Consider the following 16351-nt stretch of genomic DNA (forward strand, 5'->3'; position numbering starts at 1 on the left):
GGGTGATAATTTTTTTTTCAATTATATTGAATTATTTTTTTTTTTTTTTTTTTTGTATTTACGATAGGTACTTTTTAGTAATTTTTTCTTTAATAAGTAGTCGAGAAAAATTAAATATTTGTAGCAAAAAAATAAAGTACAATAGTACAATAATTTAATAAAATAAATAGCGCGTATTAATTCTGAGAAATATTTTCAGCGTAAAAATTTATTGAAAACAACAACGTGACATAAAGCGAATAAAAGAATGAGCCCGTTAGCTTTTATGTTATACGAGTTATTATTTCGTCTGCATGATAATATAACGATGAGATAATTCAAAGGATTAATTTTCATAGTAATTTGGATTCAACACTGTAATAATGGGGAATTAGGATCACGAGTAAAAGAGACACTTGGCTTATATTGTATCTATGTATATTCAGGTATACATACATTTTTACATCTATACATAGCGTTGAGTTAAAAAAAAGGTCGGAGTGATTGAGAATTTATGGGAAGTAAACCTTGCTGTTCTTCCCTCAATCCGTTACTAATCATAATAAAATTAAGTGTATTATTCGTTTTTTTTTTTTTTTTTTTTTTTATTTTCTATTCTATTCTATTCGTTTTGTTTATTATTGCATCATCAATCACTTACTTTTAATTGATCTCTATGCCGGCTTTTTTCGGGGATTCCGTTCTATTCTGCAGAATCATATCCTTCATAATATAATTTTTCTCACGGCTATGGATCTACTCGATAAAAAAAAAAATTATAAAATTTTATTGTGTTGATGTACTCATCATAATGTTTAGTCAAAAAAAAAATTTTTTTTTATGTTTCATCCAATCGGTACTAATTATATTACTGATAAAAAAGTAAATTTTTTTATTGAACTATAGATATTAATAATTAAAATAGTATAATTTATAGAATGATATTATTGTTGATGCTATAAATTGAATTTATATTTGGAATAAAAAAAATTACTACATGACTGAATATTTATGATCGAGCATCAAACTTAATGGTGCAAAGCATCCGGTTCTCAATTTTAGTATTCAATATTGTATTCGTAAGATTGTGACCTTAGAATCGATGGCGTCATGGGATTTGGCTTCCGTAAAATTCAGTATTCTGTAGAGTTTATTCAGTTATCGCAATAACTTAATCGTGTAACACTTAAGAATTCACGAGAATAACTTAAAATCTATCAGAATTTATTTAAAAAATAAAATATTGATAAATCTCTATAAATTTAGTGATTAAAATGATAATTTACAATAAAAAAGAAAGGTAAGAAGAAAAAATGACTTGATAAAGATGAATGATAAGGATGATAATGTGTGTTAAAAAAAAAAAAATGTATAACAACCTATGTGTAGAAGAAAATATGAAAAATCGAATGAGCAGAGTGTAATACTGGTTTTAAATAATATAAAACGAGAGCAAAAGTGGTTGGGAATTTTATGAGGATAAAAAGCGGAGAATTTTATGTGGAATTCCGTGGAGTGTACTCCATAAGTCGGTACGCTTAGAACTTAGTTAAATGTGTGTAAAGGCCCAAGGAGAGCAAAAAAATAGTTAAAAAGAGGGAAGGATGAGGATGATAGTGATCCTTTGGTGAGGGTAAAGGAGGTGGAGGTGGATAGACGGTGCTGAGGAAGACGGAAACTCGATCAGAATCAAAGTGATCTCGGGCTTGGGATGAGACCAGTATCTTTTATGCGATGCATCAGTAGTGTCATGTAAGTTACACACAGACAAGAAGTTTAGCCGGGATGGGATGTAATGCCAACGGGAATTGCGATGGACATTGAAGAATTGCGGGAAAGACAGCATTCATGTCAGAGTTATAATGAAAAGGAAAGGAAGAAATGAGATAGAAGTAGAGATCAACTGAAAATAATTCCCTTTTTTTTTTTTTTTTTTTTTTTTTTTTTTTTTTAATACTCCGTTAAAAAGTCTATTACATCTTTTTAAGAATTTTATGGCTCTTAAACTTTTTTTACCCCAACAATGTTATTTTTATTTAATTATTACGGGGATCCGGAGATAAGAAAATAATTCGACTTTATTTAAATAGATGGGATATTACTTTTTCTTTCAATAAGAATTTTAACAAATTTAATCGTTTCACCTTTTTAAATTTTAAATATTTTTAATTCAAAAGATTTTATGGGAGAAAAAATTATTTTTTATCATATAATAAATTGTTGTGAGCTTAAAACAATTGCAAATGTAATAAATAAAAATTTATTTATTAGAGGTTGAAATCTCCCCCTGAAATAAAAAATAAAAAAAGAAAGGACAAACGATATGCATAATTTTTATAAATTTAGTCCTTTAGTTTGCAAGGTTTGAGAATCTTGACCGTTCGTTTGCAAAGATCCTTTCGCCAGGGTCTGTGCATCTCATCTTGATTTATCGCTCGACATTTTTTTCTTCAAGACTTTTATTACGTTTTAATCCGACGCATATTTAGCAGCTGGAGAGATTGAACCTATACGTATACTCACATACATACAATACAATACAATATAATACAATATATATATATATATATATATATATATATATATATATATATATATATATATATATATATATATATATATAAGACCAAGTTTGAGCATGATGATAACCCTTTTCGAATGGCCACTTCTTTTACCTCGCGGTCGCGATCACGTAAATATAATGTGTGTAGGTACTCGGTACGTATAATAAAATACAAAAGAAATAATCGGCAATTCTTACGTCGATTCAATCAGTATTATTTTTTACAACAATAATTTATTCATATTAAATTTAAACTTACCCTGTACGATAAATCAAATTTATATACGCACAATTATTTGGTTGGTTTTTTGCAACCCCGGTCGCGATTGTAGTGTGGAGGATTATGAGGGACGTCCATCTTTTTCAAGGCTTATAATTGACTGAATTAAATTTTTTATCACATCGGTATATATAACAAGTTTGGATTTTCGGTTTAGCAAGTCCTGCTGTGTTGATAAATATTTTCATTCTTCAGATTTATCGTGTCTTTTATTATTACTATCATGTATCAAATACCAATTTCTCTTTGTTTTATTTCTTTCGGCTTTGTCGCTTAATAAAAACCTTGAGAATGATTAATGGGATTAATTAAATTTTAAATTAATTATCTAACAAACATAATAAATCACATTAATAATATTTATTAAAATTTAGCAAAAGTTATTAATAAATAAAATTACATAAGAAATATAACAGCGCGATTAAAATTAATGAATATTAAGTTCCAATGCGTCGATAATCCTTTGGAATGTGGCGTCGTCGAGTTTAAAAAGCGTGTCGCTAATATGACGCTTTCTTCTGCGAAGGAAATAATCCTCGTAGTCATCGGTGGTCGAAGGATTAACCTTGGCGTAGTAAAGAGCCGCGAAACCGCTGTATATGAGGAGCGCAGCGGTGGCAAGCTGTCGACAAAATACATTAACGTCCGTTATGCCATTTTAGACTCATAAACGAACTTTTTCTTTCTTTCTTTCTTTCTTTCTTTCTTTCTTTCTTTCTTCATTTTCTCAACTTTTATTATTATTATTTTTTTTTTTTCTTAATCATTTACACTCTATTGTTTATTATCAAGTGCGTTGCAGTTGCTTTGTCCGACCCAAGTTAACTAAAGGCTCGTCGTGCATTTTAATCTCGCCGCAGCCCCGGGTCCCTCGCATACACATACACACTATACACACATACAAGTCGTTAAATATTTAAATGGAAATAAATAATAATGACGAAAATGGAGAAAGAATAAAGAGAATTATTATATATCCTTGCAGGGTTTAAATAGCATATTATATTATTATATCGTGCACGGAGAAGTTAAACTTACTTGAAAGACAGCCCAAAATTTGTAGCTCCCTTCGTTTATGAGGAAGTCGTAATACCCGCCCCAGTACTCCCCTTTCGACTCTGCTAGAGATTTTGAATCCATATCTCCGTCCACGTCCATCTGATCCATATCTGCTTGATTATCCTCCTCCTCCTCCTCCTCTTCATGATCATGATCATGATTATGATTATGATTGTGATCTTCTTCACGTCTATACGCTCGCGATTGTCTAAATAATAAATTATTCTATCGCCATCAATTACAGTCATTACTTTGAAAAATAAATTTTTCCGATAAGGATAAATTTTTTGGTACTTTGACTTGACAGCTAATTATTTATTTTTTTCATACAATAATTCTTCTTTTACTGATAAGTGAGAGAATCTTTAAATTTCTTCCGGGAAATTTAAGCGTACTTTGTATGCTAATTGTTGTTGAAATATATATTTATATTTGGACAAAATTTGATCAAAACATTGGGTACATGCGAACCTTTTACAGTTTTTTATAAAATAAAATATAAGTGAAATGGGGCTAAATTATAACGTTCAAAATTTGTGTTGGTAATTGTTTAGTTTTATGGCTTACAATATTTCAACTTAATACAGAAAAAATATTTAGAATTTTTTTTTTTTTTTTTTTTTTTTTTTTTTTCAACAAGGATATTTTAAAAAAATAAAAAAACATACCTATAAGATTCAGTGGTAGCTACATCAGTACTTTGCGTGATCATGATTGAACTATCAGTCTTAACTCGAACAAAATGAACATAAACAAAAAAAATAGTCATCAAACAAATCTTCATTTTATCACCGCAAAAAATGTCTCAGTGTCCAAAACAAGATAAAAAATAAATTATCGAGGTAATTGAGAGTTGGAAAAATCAACATTTATTTAATTAGATTAAAAGCTCGGGACTTATCTCTCGCTGACATCGCGAATCACGTTGAAAAATAGCCGGTAGTCCGTTAGCCGGAGGAATGATGATTTTTGGCTGAACCCGATAGCCAAACTGGTTAATGACAGTGCGGTCACTTGTCAAGTAATGCCACTCGATTTAGTGTAACTGTAACTAAGGCTAACGTTAAGCAAATGATAATGTGCTAACCAGTAGTAATTGTTACAGATTGCGGATTGCGAAATCTTTCTTTCAGTTATTATTACCACTATCATTATTATTATTATTATTATTATTATTATTATTATTATCATCATCATCATTATTATCGAGTTCAAAGTCAAGTGTCGATACTCACATGTCTCTACATATTAAGATTTTTAGCAAACATTTTTTACCAACTCGTCAAACAACTTTGGCCCGCGTTTGCGTTCGAGTTTGGTATTTTTTTTTTACATAAAATATTATCTTCTTTGAATTACGGGTTTTAAATATTATTAAATAAATTACAAATTTGCCGTGTTAAACTTGTCAAAAATTATAAATAATTATTTAAGCTAAAATTTTATTTTACATTTTTTAAATTCCAATGAAAAAAAAATTAAACTCTCAAAATTGTATTAATTTTTCTATAAATAATTTATTCAATAAATAGTTACAGGTAAAAAAAAAAAATTTCATAAACAATTGATTATTTTTTAGTTTTATTATTAGAAATAAATTTTTCAATAGACTCCAGAACTCTCTGAGTAAGATCAGAAGTATAATTATTATTATTATAATGAAGATGTCTCGCGCCTTGCGCGGCTTCCGCGAGGTTTGCGGGGAAGTTTATTTTGTGTCTGGTGACACTCTTGAGAACGAGTGCGGTGATGTAAATGATGAAGTAGATGCTGAAGTACAATGGGAGGTACCAGAGCTTCTTCCCAATGTAATAATAAGAATACGGTCGCTTATTGAGACGTTGATTGTTGATCGGCTCCTCGGTGGTGCTGGTAGTAGTTAAATGGTGGTGGTGATGATAATAATAATCGTCTGGCGGGTGATCATAAATGTACTCGTGTGGGTATGTCAAATCGGGAAAATTCCCGTGACTCCGATGATCTTCATCATCGTTATCGTTATCGTTATCGTTATCGTTATCGTTATCGTTATCGTTATCGTTATCGTTGTTGTTGTCATTATCATTATCATTAGGTAAGTATGGGTCGTCGGGATCTATGTACGATGGCGCTGGTTGATAATTAGGTTTCGATGGGAATTTATCCAAATAATTTGGGTAGTTTTTTACTTTGTCAGGTTGTAATTCATATGAATGTGGTATCTGGAAAATTTAAATAATAATCGGAATTATTTTCAAAAATTTTAAATTTAAATTGTTATTTTTTAAGTTTTTAATTTATACGATAATTAAATAACAATATTTAATAAAGTATTTTTAAGTTAAATGACTCAATTAAAAAAATCTAAAGAAGTATTCTGTGAATAAAAAAACAAAATTAAGAAATAAAAACTAATGAATTCACAGCAATAAAATGTAAAAAATAAAAAAAAGACTTCCACGACAGAATAATAAATATGTGAATCAGCAAGCATGTCTTCTATTATAATTATAAGATCTATATTACCTTTGAATAAGAATCTACGGCCATAGAGAATCCATCAGCAGTAATAGAGGGCAAATTATTGTGATCATTATTATTCCCATTGGTATTTGTTATTTTAAATTTATTATTATTATTTTTCGGCACTTTATCATCGTCTGGAAAGTGATAAGTGTTTGAAGAATAGCTTTGAGGTAACGTGGCGTAACCACCGGAAGAAATAGAGGGTGATGAACCTGAGACTGATGATTGAGAGGCCAAAGAGCTCGACGACCCTGGACTGCCCGACGAGCTTTGCAATCTTACTGCCGAAGGAACGAATCTGTCCTCAGCTTGTTTTTTACGCGTTTTGCCGTCTAATTTTGCAACCATCTCCTTGTCCAAGGTCGAGTATCTGTCATAAATAAATAATTAAGTAATGATAATAAAAAAAAAATAAATTATTATTATTATTAATTATAATTAGTCTCACTTGTGTGAATAATCGACAACTTCTCCATCGTAAACTTTAAGGTGCTTTCTGGCATGGTAGACCGGTGAGAGGTTCAAATTTCGCGGCTCACTGGCGCTACTGGCGCCATTCGTCGAAACTCTTGAGTATCCGGAGATTTCGGGAATCACCGACGTGTATGCCGATGCCAGGGTGGCCAAACTAAGCAACAGCAAGTTCGCCATCCTAATGGAGATTCTGTGACTCCTTTATGGATACTTAGCTTCCCTATATAGACTCGCGGCTCGTAACTGTACCGAGTTTTATGTGTGCAATATTAAATGCGCTAAATACTCGTAATCATAAACAAAGACAGTCTAATTTTGTCGGTAAACTTTAACCGTTATCATAATAATAATATTCATTTTTTAAAGACAGATTAATTTTACTCGGGGCTTGTGCTATTTATAGGTTTTTACTACACGACATCTTTAAAAACTAATTAAAACATAATTATTAACTATTTAATTTTACTGTTGAAAAAAAAATCAATTTAAACCAAGTTAATTTTTCTATAAATCTTATGTGTATAAATGGATTGAGTTAAAATGAAAAATGAAAATTTACAAACAATTTAACGATTTATTGAATAAAACAACAACCTTTATATAATAATATATACAATAATAAATGATTGAACATAGTCACAATCTTGGGTGGTCAATAATAACAATATTTGATTTTACAATACTGAGCCCCTCAGAGTTGATTAACTTATCACTTTATCACATATATAACATAAAACATAAAACATATTATATCTGGTTGCATGTCACGTATATTGAGTATCATCCGGAAGTACAAATATCATTCACCACGATGAGAAAATTGTATCGTAATAGTCTCATCAGCGTTTGCAAGACGCCTAGCTCTAACAACCTCAACGTCGTCTATTTCAGCACACACTCATACATTCTCACATTCTCACTCAAGTAATTCCGATTTAAGGTAGCAAGCAAGCGACTTACAATCACAAATCAGCGTAACAATTCAAAACTTTTATTGTACAATATTTTTTCACTTGTTTTCTTCTTCCGGGACTTTTTCAACAGTAACACTGCACTGACTGTTATCACCGCAATAATCATTCTCGAACCCAGGATTCGTTAATCCCTCTTCAGTAGCAATTTTATTCAGATTAATTTCATTGTTATTCTTCTTAATCTTATGCTTCTCTTCCGGCAAGGGCTTGATAATGTCGACGTTTTCCTGGGCTTCCCCCGCTTCGGCAGCCTTATTCTTGTTCTTATTCTTATTCTTATTCTTAGAGTCAATCGCCTTTGAATTAGAATTAGAATTAGAATTAGAATTAGAATTAGAATTAGAATTAGAATTAGAATTAGAATTTAAATTTATTTCATCCTTGTTGAAACCTCCGTTTTCGCTGGCCTTATTTTTCGAGTACTTAATATTGATGTTGTCATTTTTTCCCTTTTCTGTAATGGCCAGCCCGTTTTCCATGGATTTTTTCGGGTCTTTCTTGACAATGTCATTACCCTCGACTTGCGGCCGCTTGCGGAGATAACACATATTAAAGATGAAGTATATCAGCCCGCTTACTAATGATACCACCGCGAAGATTTGATAAGTCGGGCGTGTTCCTACTGCTTTCATTATAAAGCCTCCCATTAAACTGCCGGCGCCTTTTCCTTAAATTTTTATATTTTGTTACTTTAATTATTTAAAATTATAAATGATAAAATGACTTACCGACGCCATAATAAAGCCCACCAAGTAGACCTTGGATTGATGAGTCGGTTGTTGTCGTTGACAGTTTGGCCGCATAAGTAACAACCGCGGTGAAACTTAGAGATGTTGTTACCGATTCCAGCGCTTCAAAAATCAAACTGTGCCAAGGGTTCCAAATCAATGAGTAACCTGATATAATTTTAAACATTTTATTATTTAATAATTTAATTGCAAACTAAATTAAAAAAAATGATTGGAATTTGTAAATAATAATTATAATTATAATTAGCCTTGGCTGTGACACTTGTAATCATACAGGAATGCACAAAAGTTATGTCATAATAAAATAAAAATAATAATAAATTACCGAGTAAGCGAATTGCATGGAAAATAAAACCGATAAACAATACATTTGCGTGACCAATTCTTTTGATAATCGGGCCAGATAAAACTAGCAGCGGAATCCCGGCTATTCCTCCAACAGTTATTGTGATGCCCATCAGTGATCTTGAGCCTCCTAGATCTTGGAGAAACCAGAAGAGGAAGGACTCTACGTAACCCCATGCCGTTCCTAAGAGAAGAAGAAAAAAAAAAAAAAAAAAAAAATATTACATTATTTTAAATCACAATATTAATAATAAATACCAAACAAGTCAAATAAAGTTAATTGCTCGCACGTGTGAACAACAATTGTCAAAATATTTACAAACAATTCAAATCCAAGATATCACGTTGATTTATGTACAATAAAAGTTTATATTATTAATCATCTATTTGATTAAAAAAGCAAATAACAAACAATGAAGAATAAAGAATGAACAAAATTAATAATTTCGGAGGTCATTACACACGACCTTCAAGATGGATTATTATTTTGTACGGACGTTACAGCCATTTGAACGCGGTGTTATTGACACATCCGTTTGCGTCACATTTCAATGATATGATAGACGATCATTAATATATTTTATTTTAAACTATTGATTGTAATTTATAATAAATAATTGACAAACCTAGCATGAAGCAAGCCAGCAAAAGAGCTACTATCTCGACATTTTTGAGCACAGTGATGACGTCGCTCAAAACATTGTGGGCCGGTGACTTAAATTCGAGGTTAATTGCGAGCATCAGCCCACCCGTTACCACTTTGAGACCCGCGTAGAGATAAAACGCCGGCCTGTTAAAAAAAAAAATACAAGTAGAAAATTTTAAATTGAGAATTTTTGATATTTTAGGAGAGATTTTTACCTAAAGTCGGTGTACTCTTTGCCGGAGCTGGCATAGTCAATTAGCATTCCTGATAATGGTGATGATATCATGCCTCCAATACTCCCATAAATTCTTTGCAGCCCATAATCAGCATTTTGCTCACGTAATATTGCGATAACTGCACCTTCGAACATTGCAAATGCTGTACCGCCGATTATACCTGTGGGTTTAATGAGCGAATAAGATTTATTTATCTGCTAATGTTGAATCTTTTTTGACAAAAACTTTTTTTTTTACTATTTTGATTTTAGTAACGCAAATTATTTTTAATAAGATAATAAATTTTTAGATTTTTATAACAATTTTTAACATAAATATTAAGTTTTATTACAGCATAAAATTAATTTGCATTTTTTCTAATCACTAAATGCATTTATCTGTAATTTTTGTATGAATTAACACGTGTTTAGTAAATATTACGAAGAAAAATATATTAAAACAACGATTGTATAATTCTGAGATTTAATATTTTTACATAAATTATCACGACAAGAATAACTTGATAAAAAGAGATCATAAAATTTGCTGATAATAATTAAATATCTATGATAATTTTAGTTAATTTTTAAAAAATATAATTTCTAAAAAATTATTGCAAGTCAATAATTGCAAACAGAAAAAAAAAAAAAATTTACTTATAAAAACACGAATTGCCAAATAGAACCAAAACGTCAATTGAACGTTGTATTCAATAACAGTGTCTTTGTTGGAGCAAATATCCTTTCTCGGTGCGGTAACAATGCATCGTTCGCTGCACCCTTTGAAATGCAAATTATTATGAAAATGAGGATCCCCGTCGACAAACACCTGGGCAGAAACCCTGTAAGGCCGATTAACCGATTCACATTTTGCGAGATTCCATTCCGAGCCGCTGCTCAATTTCTCTAAAATCAGCCTCTTTCTTTTCTCCAGAACGTCTAAATCAGAGTCCGCGAGTACTCGGGCTTTCCCGTTAAAACTTCGATCATGAGGGTCCTAAAAAAAGAGCCTAATTAATTTTGGCTATCAATCTTTATTTTGACCGTTGACTTACTGGAGATATTTCTGTGGGAGATTGCTTAAAGTTGCAGACAGTTTTGTCAGTAGTGGTGTTTGTTTTTGTTTCTAGGTGGTTTGAGGTGCGACAAGTGAATTCCAAATGATTGTTGGTGGGAAAGAATACCGTGCTACGTGATAATTGCCGTATGCACGAGTTGTAATACTCATTGTTTCTAAATGTACGGTGTTCCATTATTTCACTTCGTGTCATTTCAGTCTTTAAAATAATTTATTTATTATTCATAATTATAATTATTTTAATTTCAATTATCTAAATTAAATTAAATTAAATTAAGAGAAATCATTTTGATTTAAAAATTCAAAATTTATAATCTCCAATAAAATAAATTTTTTTATCAATTTTAATAAGTGTTAAAAATAAAGGATGATTATCATTTAAGTTTAATTAAGTATAATTTGTTAAATTTGATATTAAAATTACCTAGAATGTAACAATTTTATCAGGATTAAAAAATCTTAATGAAAATTAGAGGTCAAATAAAAAAACGAATCAAACAAATTATAAAAATTTTTTCCTCGTTTATTAAAATAAAATTGACCTAAAGTTTAATAAGGTAATTAAAAATAATGTTAATTACCCAAAATTTCAGTCACTGTAAATAAATAAAGATTGCATAAACTTAAATTTATATTTAACTAAATAAATAAAAATAACGTTATCTTTTTTTTTTTTTTTTTTTAAATATTGTGATGATAAAAAATATTAAAGCTGAATAAATATTTAGGAAGTTCTGAAAAATTAAAATATTCTAGTAATTTTACCTGATTGTAATCATTGAAAGGCCTTTTGTAGTGAACGTGGTGAGAGGAGGTTTCATTATTGTAGTGATCGTAGAAGAACTCGACGGAATAAGCCTTAGCCGTCAAAATATTGTCGAGATGAGTTTGATTGTGCAAGTCAACGTGGCAAATGTAACCGCAGCTCTGTACTCTCGCCATTATATCAGGATTAACACGATTATCACAATGATGATTCATTTGATTAATCGTAATTATTATATTACTATCATTTCTAGAGCAGCCTAAATCCATTACTAGTTGGTCTGGATACTTAACAGTGACTCTCCCGATTGGAACTAGCAGCAGCAGAAGCGCTGCTGCGCCTCCCAGCGACGAGAAGAATGACAGCATTATCTAAATAATTTTTTTTTTTTTTTATTTCTTCACTCAATTTCTTTTGATTTATCATTTTTTACCTTGAAATTTCCTATTCGATCTGCGACGACTCCAGCGACCGGTGGCATCACAATTGCTATGAACGGAGTTACCGCGCTCATAATTGCCGTTTCTTCGACATTTATTCCGAGTTCTCTCATGTGTATCGTCAGATAAGGATAGAGCACGTACAACGCTGATATAAACAAAATTTTTTTTTTTTTTTTTTTGTCTTGTTATTTTAATTTTAATTAACTTGACAACTTTTTAACATATTAAAAAAATAATAATTCTAAGAATTAGCAATAACTTACTTGACGCTTGGACAAAAAATATAAGCTTCAATGGTAGTAATTCTTTTTGACGTAAATCCTTGGTGATACGGCGAAAGAAGCTTCCAATTAGCAACATTTTTATTTTTTTAATCAACTTATTTAACAAAAAAAAAAATTTTTTTTAAAATCAACTTTTGTATTTTTGGAAAAAAAATTTTTCTTTGATTAAGTCATTATAAAAATGATAAAATTATTATATAAACCACTTCACAGCCTTCATAAATCTAACACTGTTGCATAATGTGTTGATTAAAAAAAATGTTATTAGTATTTAATTTTTATTATAACACCTCTAGCGATCGTCGATTGATTGATTTATTTTTTGGTTTTCAAAAATTCGATGGTTGATGCTCGAGAATAAATGAGTGGGAGGACTGGTCGGTAATTAATGACTGGGAGAAAATGAGAGTGAGTTTGCAAGCGCGAAGTACGCGAGTCGATGTCATACTTGGAACTGGCTCTTAATATTGCTGATCCACCGTGTCGACAACAAGAACGGAAGTTAATTTCCTAATAAGCCAATGAGAATTCACTGATGCTACTTTGCCAGTATATCTTTTTGTTGTTACTATTATTATATTAATAGTATTTTTATTTGGTATTGTAAACTGATTGCTCTTTGTATTAACGATTGTGTTCGATTTTTCATCAGATGACCCTGTAATAAAATTAAATGCTGGTTTTGTTTATCAACTACATTTAATTACTTATTCCTTCAAATTTTATCTAAGGAGTAATTAATTTATTATTCAGATGACTTTTGATATATATTATTGCATTGTTTTATTAATTTAATTAAATTATTCTCATTAATAATAATGATAATCAAAAATTATTATTAAAAACTGAATCACAACAAAATATGTAATAATTTATAAAAAATTTTCACATATTTATTTTGTCATTTGCGGAATGTGCGAAATACCACAACTATCATAAATTTTTTTACGTTCTTATGCAATAATAAACATACATTACGGCTTTTTTTTTTTTTTTTTTTTTTTTTTTTTTTTTTCTTTTATTATTACAATCAGAGCAATTGTTACGATACATTTTTTTTTTTTTTTTTCAATAGCAATTATACTGCCGAGCTGATCTTGATTATTAACTGTGACTTATGAGAACATTATACCTTATCAGACATAAAAATTTTATTTATTGCTCACCATTAATCCATCCATATTTATTTATTTGTTTATTTATAAAATTACAAAAAGTATTATTTAACTGAATACTTCATTGATATATTTTTATTGAGCGTGTAAATTCTAACCGTCCAGGATGCGGAAGAAATACTCTACCTGCAAAATAAGTTAATACAATTTTATAATCAGTCTAACCAACTGTTAATATTAATCTTACAATTAATAAATAATAATTACTTCAAGCAAGCCATCTTCTGGTAAATCCGAGCAATGAACAGCATTTTGAATTTTAGTCTTTCCGTATTTAGCTCTCAGAGTATTTGGCCGCACTTGTTTCCCAATTTCCTGTAGACATTAGAATAAAATAAAAAAAATAAAAATAAAAAAAAAAAAAAAAAAAAAAAAAAAAAAAAACAATACCGGATCCATTGGACCACAAAATTTCCTAAACTCCACTGGAATATTTATCTTGGGATCTTTGTGAGTTATCTCCATGACCACGCAAGGCCCGGATTGGAACTCCGCTACCATAGCCTGTTACAAAAATAAATTTTCGAAATTAGTCACTTTTAAAAACTTTTTCAGTGACGGAGTTTTACTTTTTTAAATTAAATAAGTGGATTACTACGGGCCTTGGATTCATTGAATAATTATTCCAATTGTCTTATTACTGCATTAATGTTAATAAAAATATTATCTTGAAATATTGCCAGTACTTGTGCTTGTCATTTTTATAATTTACGAAAATATTTTTATTTAGAATAATTTTTTTTTACATACCCCGTGGTCTGCCAGTACGCCTTTGTATACTTCGAGGAATTCTTCAGCGATTATCGAATCAATATTGAATTGCTGGAGCGCGGATATTGTGTAACCGGATTTTTGAATATCTTCAATAATGTTTCCTTTTAAAAAAGTCATTTATTCATTATTTATTATTGATTGTTGTAAATTATTTTATTTACTTACCGATTAAATCTTCTTGTATCGCATGAGGTTTTATTATACAACAAGTACAATTTTTAGTGGTCGCCGTATTTTGAAATTTATGTTTTTTTAATTTTGAATTTGGGAAGAAATAATTAATTTCCTAATTAAAAAGCCGATGATTAATTTTATTTACTTGTATAGATAAATTTGTTCTTGAAAATAGCCGAGGACAAATAATTGAGCCAAGAATATTATAGAAGGAATGAAATGAAGGTAAAAAAGCAAAGTACCTGTTCAGCAACATCAATATTCGGTGACCCATAAAACAAATCATCCTTGGAGTCTTTAGCAAAACGCTCACGCAATGACACTGGCTTTCCCGAAGTGTTATCACTCAAACAAATTAATTCGTTCCATCGATTTATGGCATTGTCACCTATTAACATTAATATTACGACTGGTTTTGAAGCTAAATAACATTTCATGCGTCTAAGGAACATTCAGAAATAATTACAAATCATAATTAATCATTGTATTATTTTTCATAATGATTTTTTAATAATTATTTAGCAATTTTAATAATATCTTACGGGTTTTTGTTGATTTTTTCAACGTCACACTCTTCCAATTTACACATTTTAATGTTTGCGATGTGAAGATTATGAGTGCTTATTAATCTCAAGATTTCTCCCAGATTGTTCAGCAATTCAGGTCTTAATAAACCAAATGTCCTTGAATATAAAAATTTATATTAAAATCATTCAATTTTTTAAAAATTAATTAGTAATAAATTTTAAAAAGAAATTAAGTATTGAAATTTGAGAATTATTATAAGTTTTTTACAGTGATATTTTTAACGATGACACAATTGATTATTTAATACATACCAATTATTAAATATTTGTTATTATAATTTAAAAAATTAGGTTATAACCTCGATTTATTTTCAAGTATTAAAGTTAAGATCAGTTTTGATGAAGTAATTAAATTTTTCTTTACAAATAAACTCTAATTTTAGGTTTATTGTTATTATTATTATTATTATTATTATTATTACTACTATTAAAAATTAAAATAACAAGTAGTAAAAAAAAAAAAAAAAAAAAAAATGATTTTTTTATAATTACTTTTGCATTGTTTTACTCAATCGGCTTCTAGTTGCTTCATCCGCAATGTCAATTATTTTCATCGGTCGAGAAAATATCGTGACAACTGAACCGATGAATAAATTTTGAAACTTACGCCTTCGCATTTTGTCCTCCGAAGAAAAGTTTTTTTATTTTTATGTCAAACTAAAAAAAAATTTATAAAATTAACAATTAACACTAGAAAAAATATTTTAAAACCAAAAATAATAAAAAAAAAAAAAAAAAAAAATTTTTTTACCAATTCAATAGTATTATCTCCAGGAAAAAAGTACAAATAAAATTTTTTAAGTAATCCAGCAGTATTATCAAACCATTCGGCTTCAAAAATACATTTTTCCGTAATATCTGACATTTCTGAAGATATGTATTCACTTGATAATTAAAAAAGTAAATTTCTTATTAGAACGTTACCATGGAAACGTCAAATGACATTTGTAATTACAATGTTTACTACTTCGATTGACTATTTATAGTCGTTGCTAGTTATATACCGTGTCGCAACAGCTGATTATGAATGAAATTTTTATACTACTAACAGCGACCTGTAGTAACAATTGGCGCCATCTAGTGGATTTCTTCCGTTCTATTTCTTCTTACTCGACTGATAATTTGTTTTTTTTTAAATTAACGCTTAAACATCCGTTGATACAATATTAACATAAATATAAAATTACTTATGTATAAAAACAGTTATTTAATATTTAATTACTCTACTTACAGAGCTTATATAATTGCAGATTAAAATTACATAAATGCATAATTAAAAGAA

General features: G+C 29.4%; 4 protein-coding genes across 5 annotated transcripts; all 4 read right to left on the bottom strand.

The window, feature by feature from the left end:
• Positions 1-3195: 3195 nt before the first annotated feature.
• Positions 3196-4902, bottom strand: LOC141534702 (uncharacterized). Its single transcript, XM_074254230.1, has 3 exons — positions 4550-4902; positions 3861-4089; positions 3196-3444 (listed from the first exon to the last, which is right to left on the bottom strand). The coding sequence occupies exons 1-3, from the start codon at positions 4663-4665 to the stop codon at positions 3250-3252; spliced, it is 540 nt and encodes a 179-aa protein (XP_074110331.1). The 5' UTR covers positions 4666-4902; the 3' UTR covers positions 3196-3249.
• A 471-nt stretch (positions 4903-5373) lies between these two features.
• On the bottom strand, positions 5374-7315 carry LOC141534690 (uncharacterized). Of its 2 annotated transcripts, XM_074254211.1 has the most exons (4): positions 6835-7315; positions 6599-6756; positions 6387-6520; positions 5374-6082 (listed from the first exon to the last, which is right to left on the bottom strand). In XM_074254211.1, exons 1-4 carry the CDS (start codon positions 7035-7037, stop codon positions 5450-5452), a joined length of 1128 nt encoding a protein of 375 aa, XP_074110312.1. In that variant the 5' UTR covers positions 7038-7315; the 3' UTR covers positions 5374-5449. The 2 variants fall into 2 exon arrangements, with proteins under 2 accessions (XP_074110312.1, XP_074110311.1); XM_074254210.1 differs by having other exon boundaries at positions 6387-6756; positions 6835-7295.
• Positions 7316-7414: 99 nt separating this feature from the next.
• On the bottom strand, positions 7415-12909 carry LOC141534679 (uncharacterized). The gene is made up of 10 exons (XM_074254191.1): positions 12339-12909; positions 12066-12220; positions 11632-12003; positions 10844-11065; positions 10446-10785; positions 9790-9970; positions 9555-9718; positions 8909-9112; positions 8563-8730; positions 7415-8501 (listed from the first exon to the last, which is right to left on the bottom strand). The coding sequence occupies exons 1-10, from the start codon at positions 12433-12435 to the stop codon at positions 7870-7872; spliced, it is 2535 nt and encodes an 844-aa protein (XP_074110292.1). The 5' UTR covers positions 12436-12909; the 3' UTR covers positions 7415-7869.
• A 579-nt stretch (positions 12910-13488) lies between these two features.
• Nmdyn-d7 (nucleoside diphosphate kinase homolog 7) lies at positions 13489-15726 on the bottom strand. The gene is made up of 8 exons (XM_074254219.1): positions 15562-15726; positions 15025-15165; positions 14725-14923; positions 14474-14594; positions 14285-14409; positions 13925-14038; positions 13742-13849; positions 13489-13660 (listed from the first exon to the last, which is right to left on the bottom strand). The coding sequence occupies exons 1-8, from the start codon at positions 15684-15686 to the stop codon at positions 13628-13630; spliced, it is 966 nt and encodes a 321-aa protein (XP_074110320.1). The 5' UTR covers positions 15687-15726; the 3' UTR covers positions 13489-13627.
• Positions 15727-16351: the final 625 nt, after the last annotated feature.

Source organism: Cotesia typhae, unplaced genomic scaffold (assembly GCF_013202065.1).
Source record: "Cotesia typhae breed Kobodo isofemale line unplaced genomic scaffold, CoteBio_Ctyphae scaffold_13, whole genome shotgun sequence".
Lineage (NCBI taxonomy): Eukaryota > Metazoa > Arthropoda > Insecta > Hymenoptera > Braconidae > Cotesia > Cotesia typhae.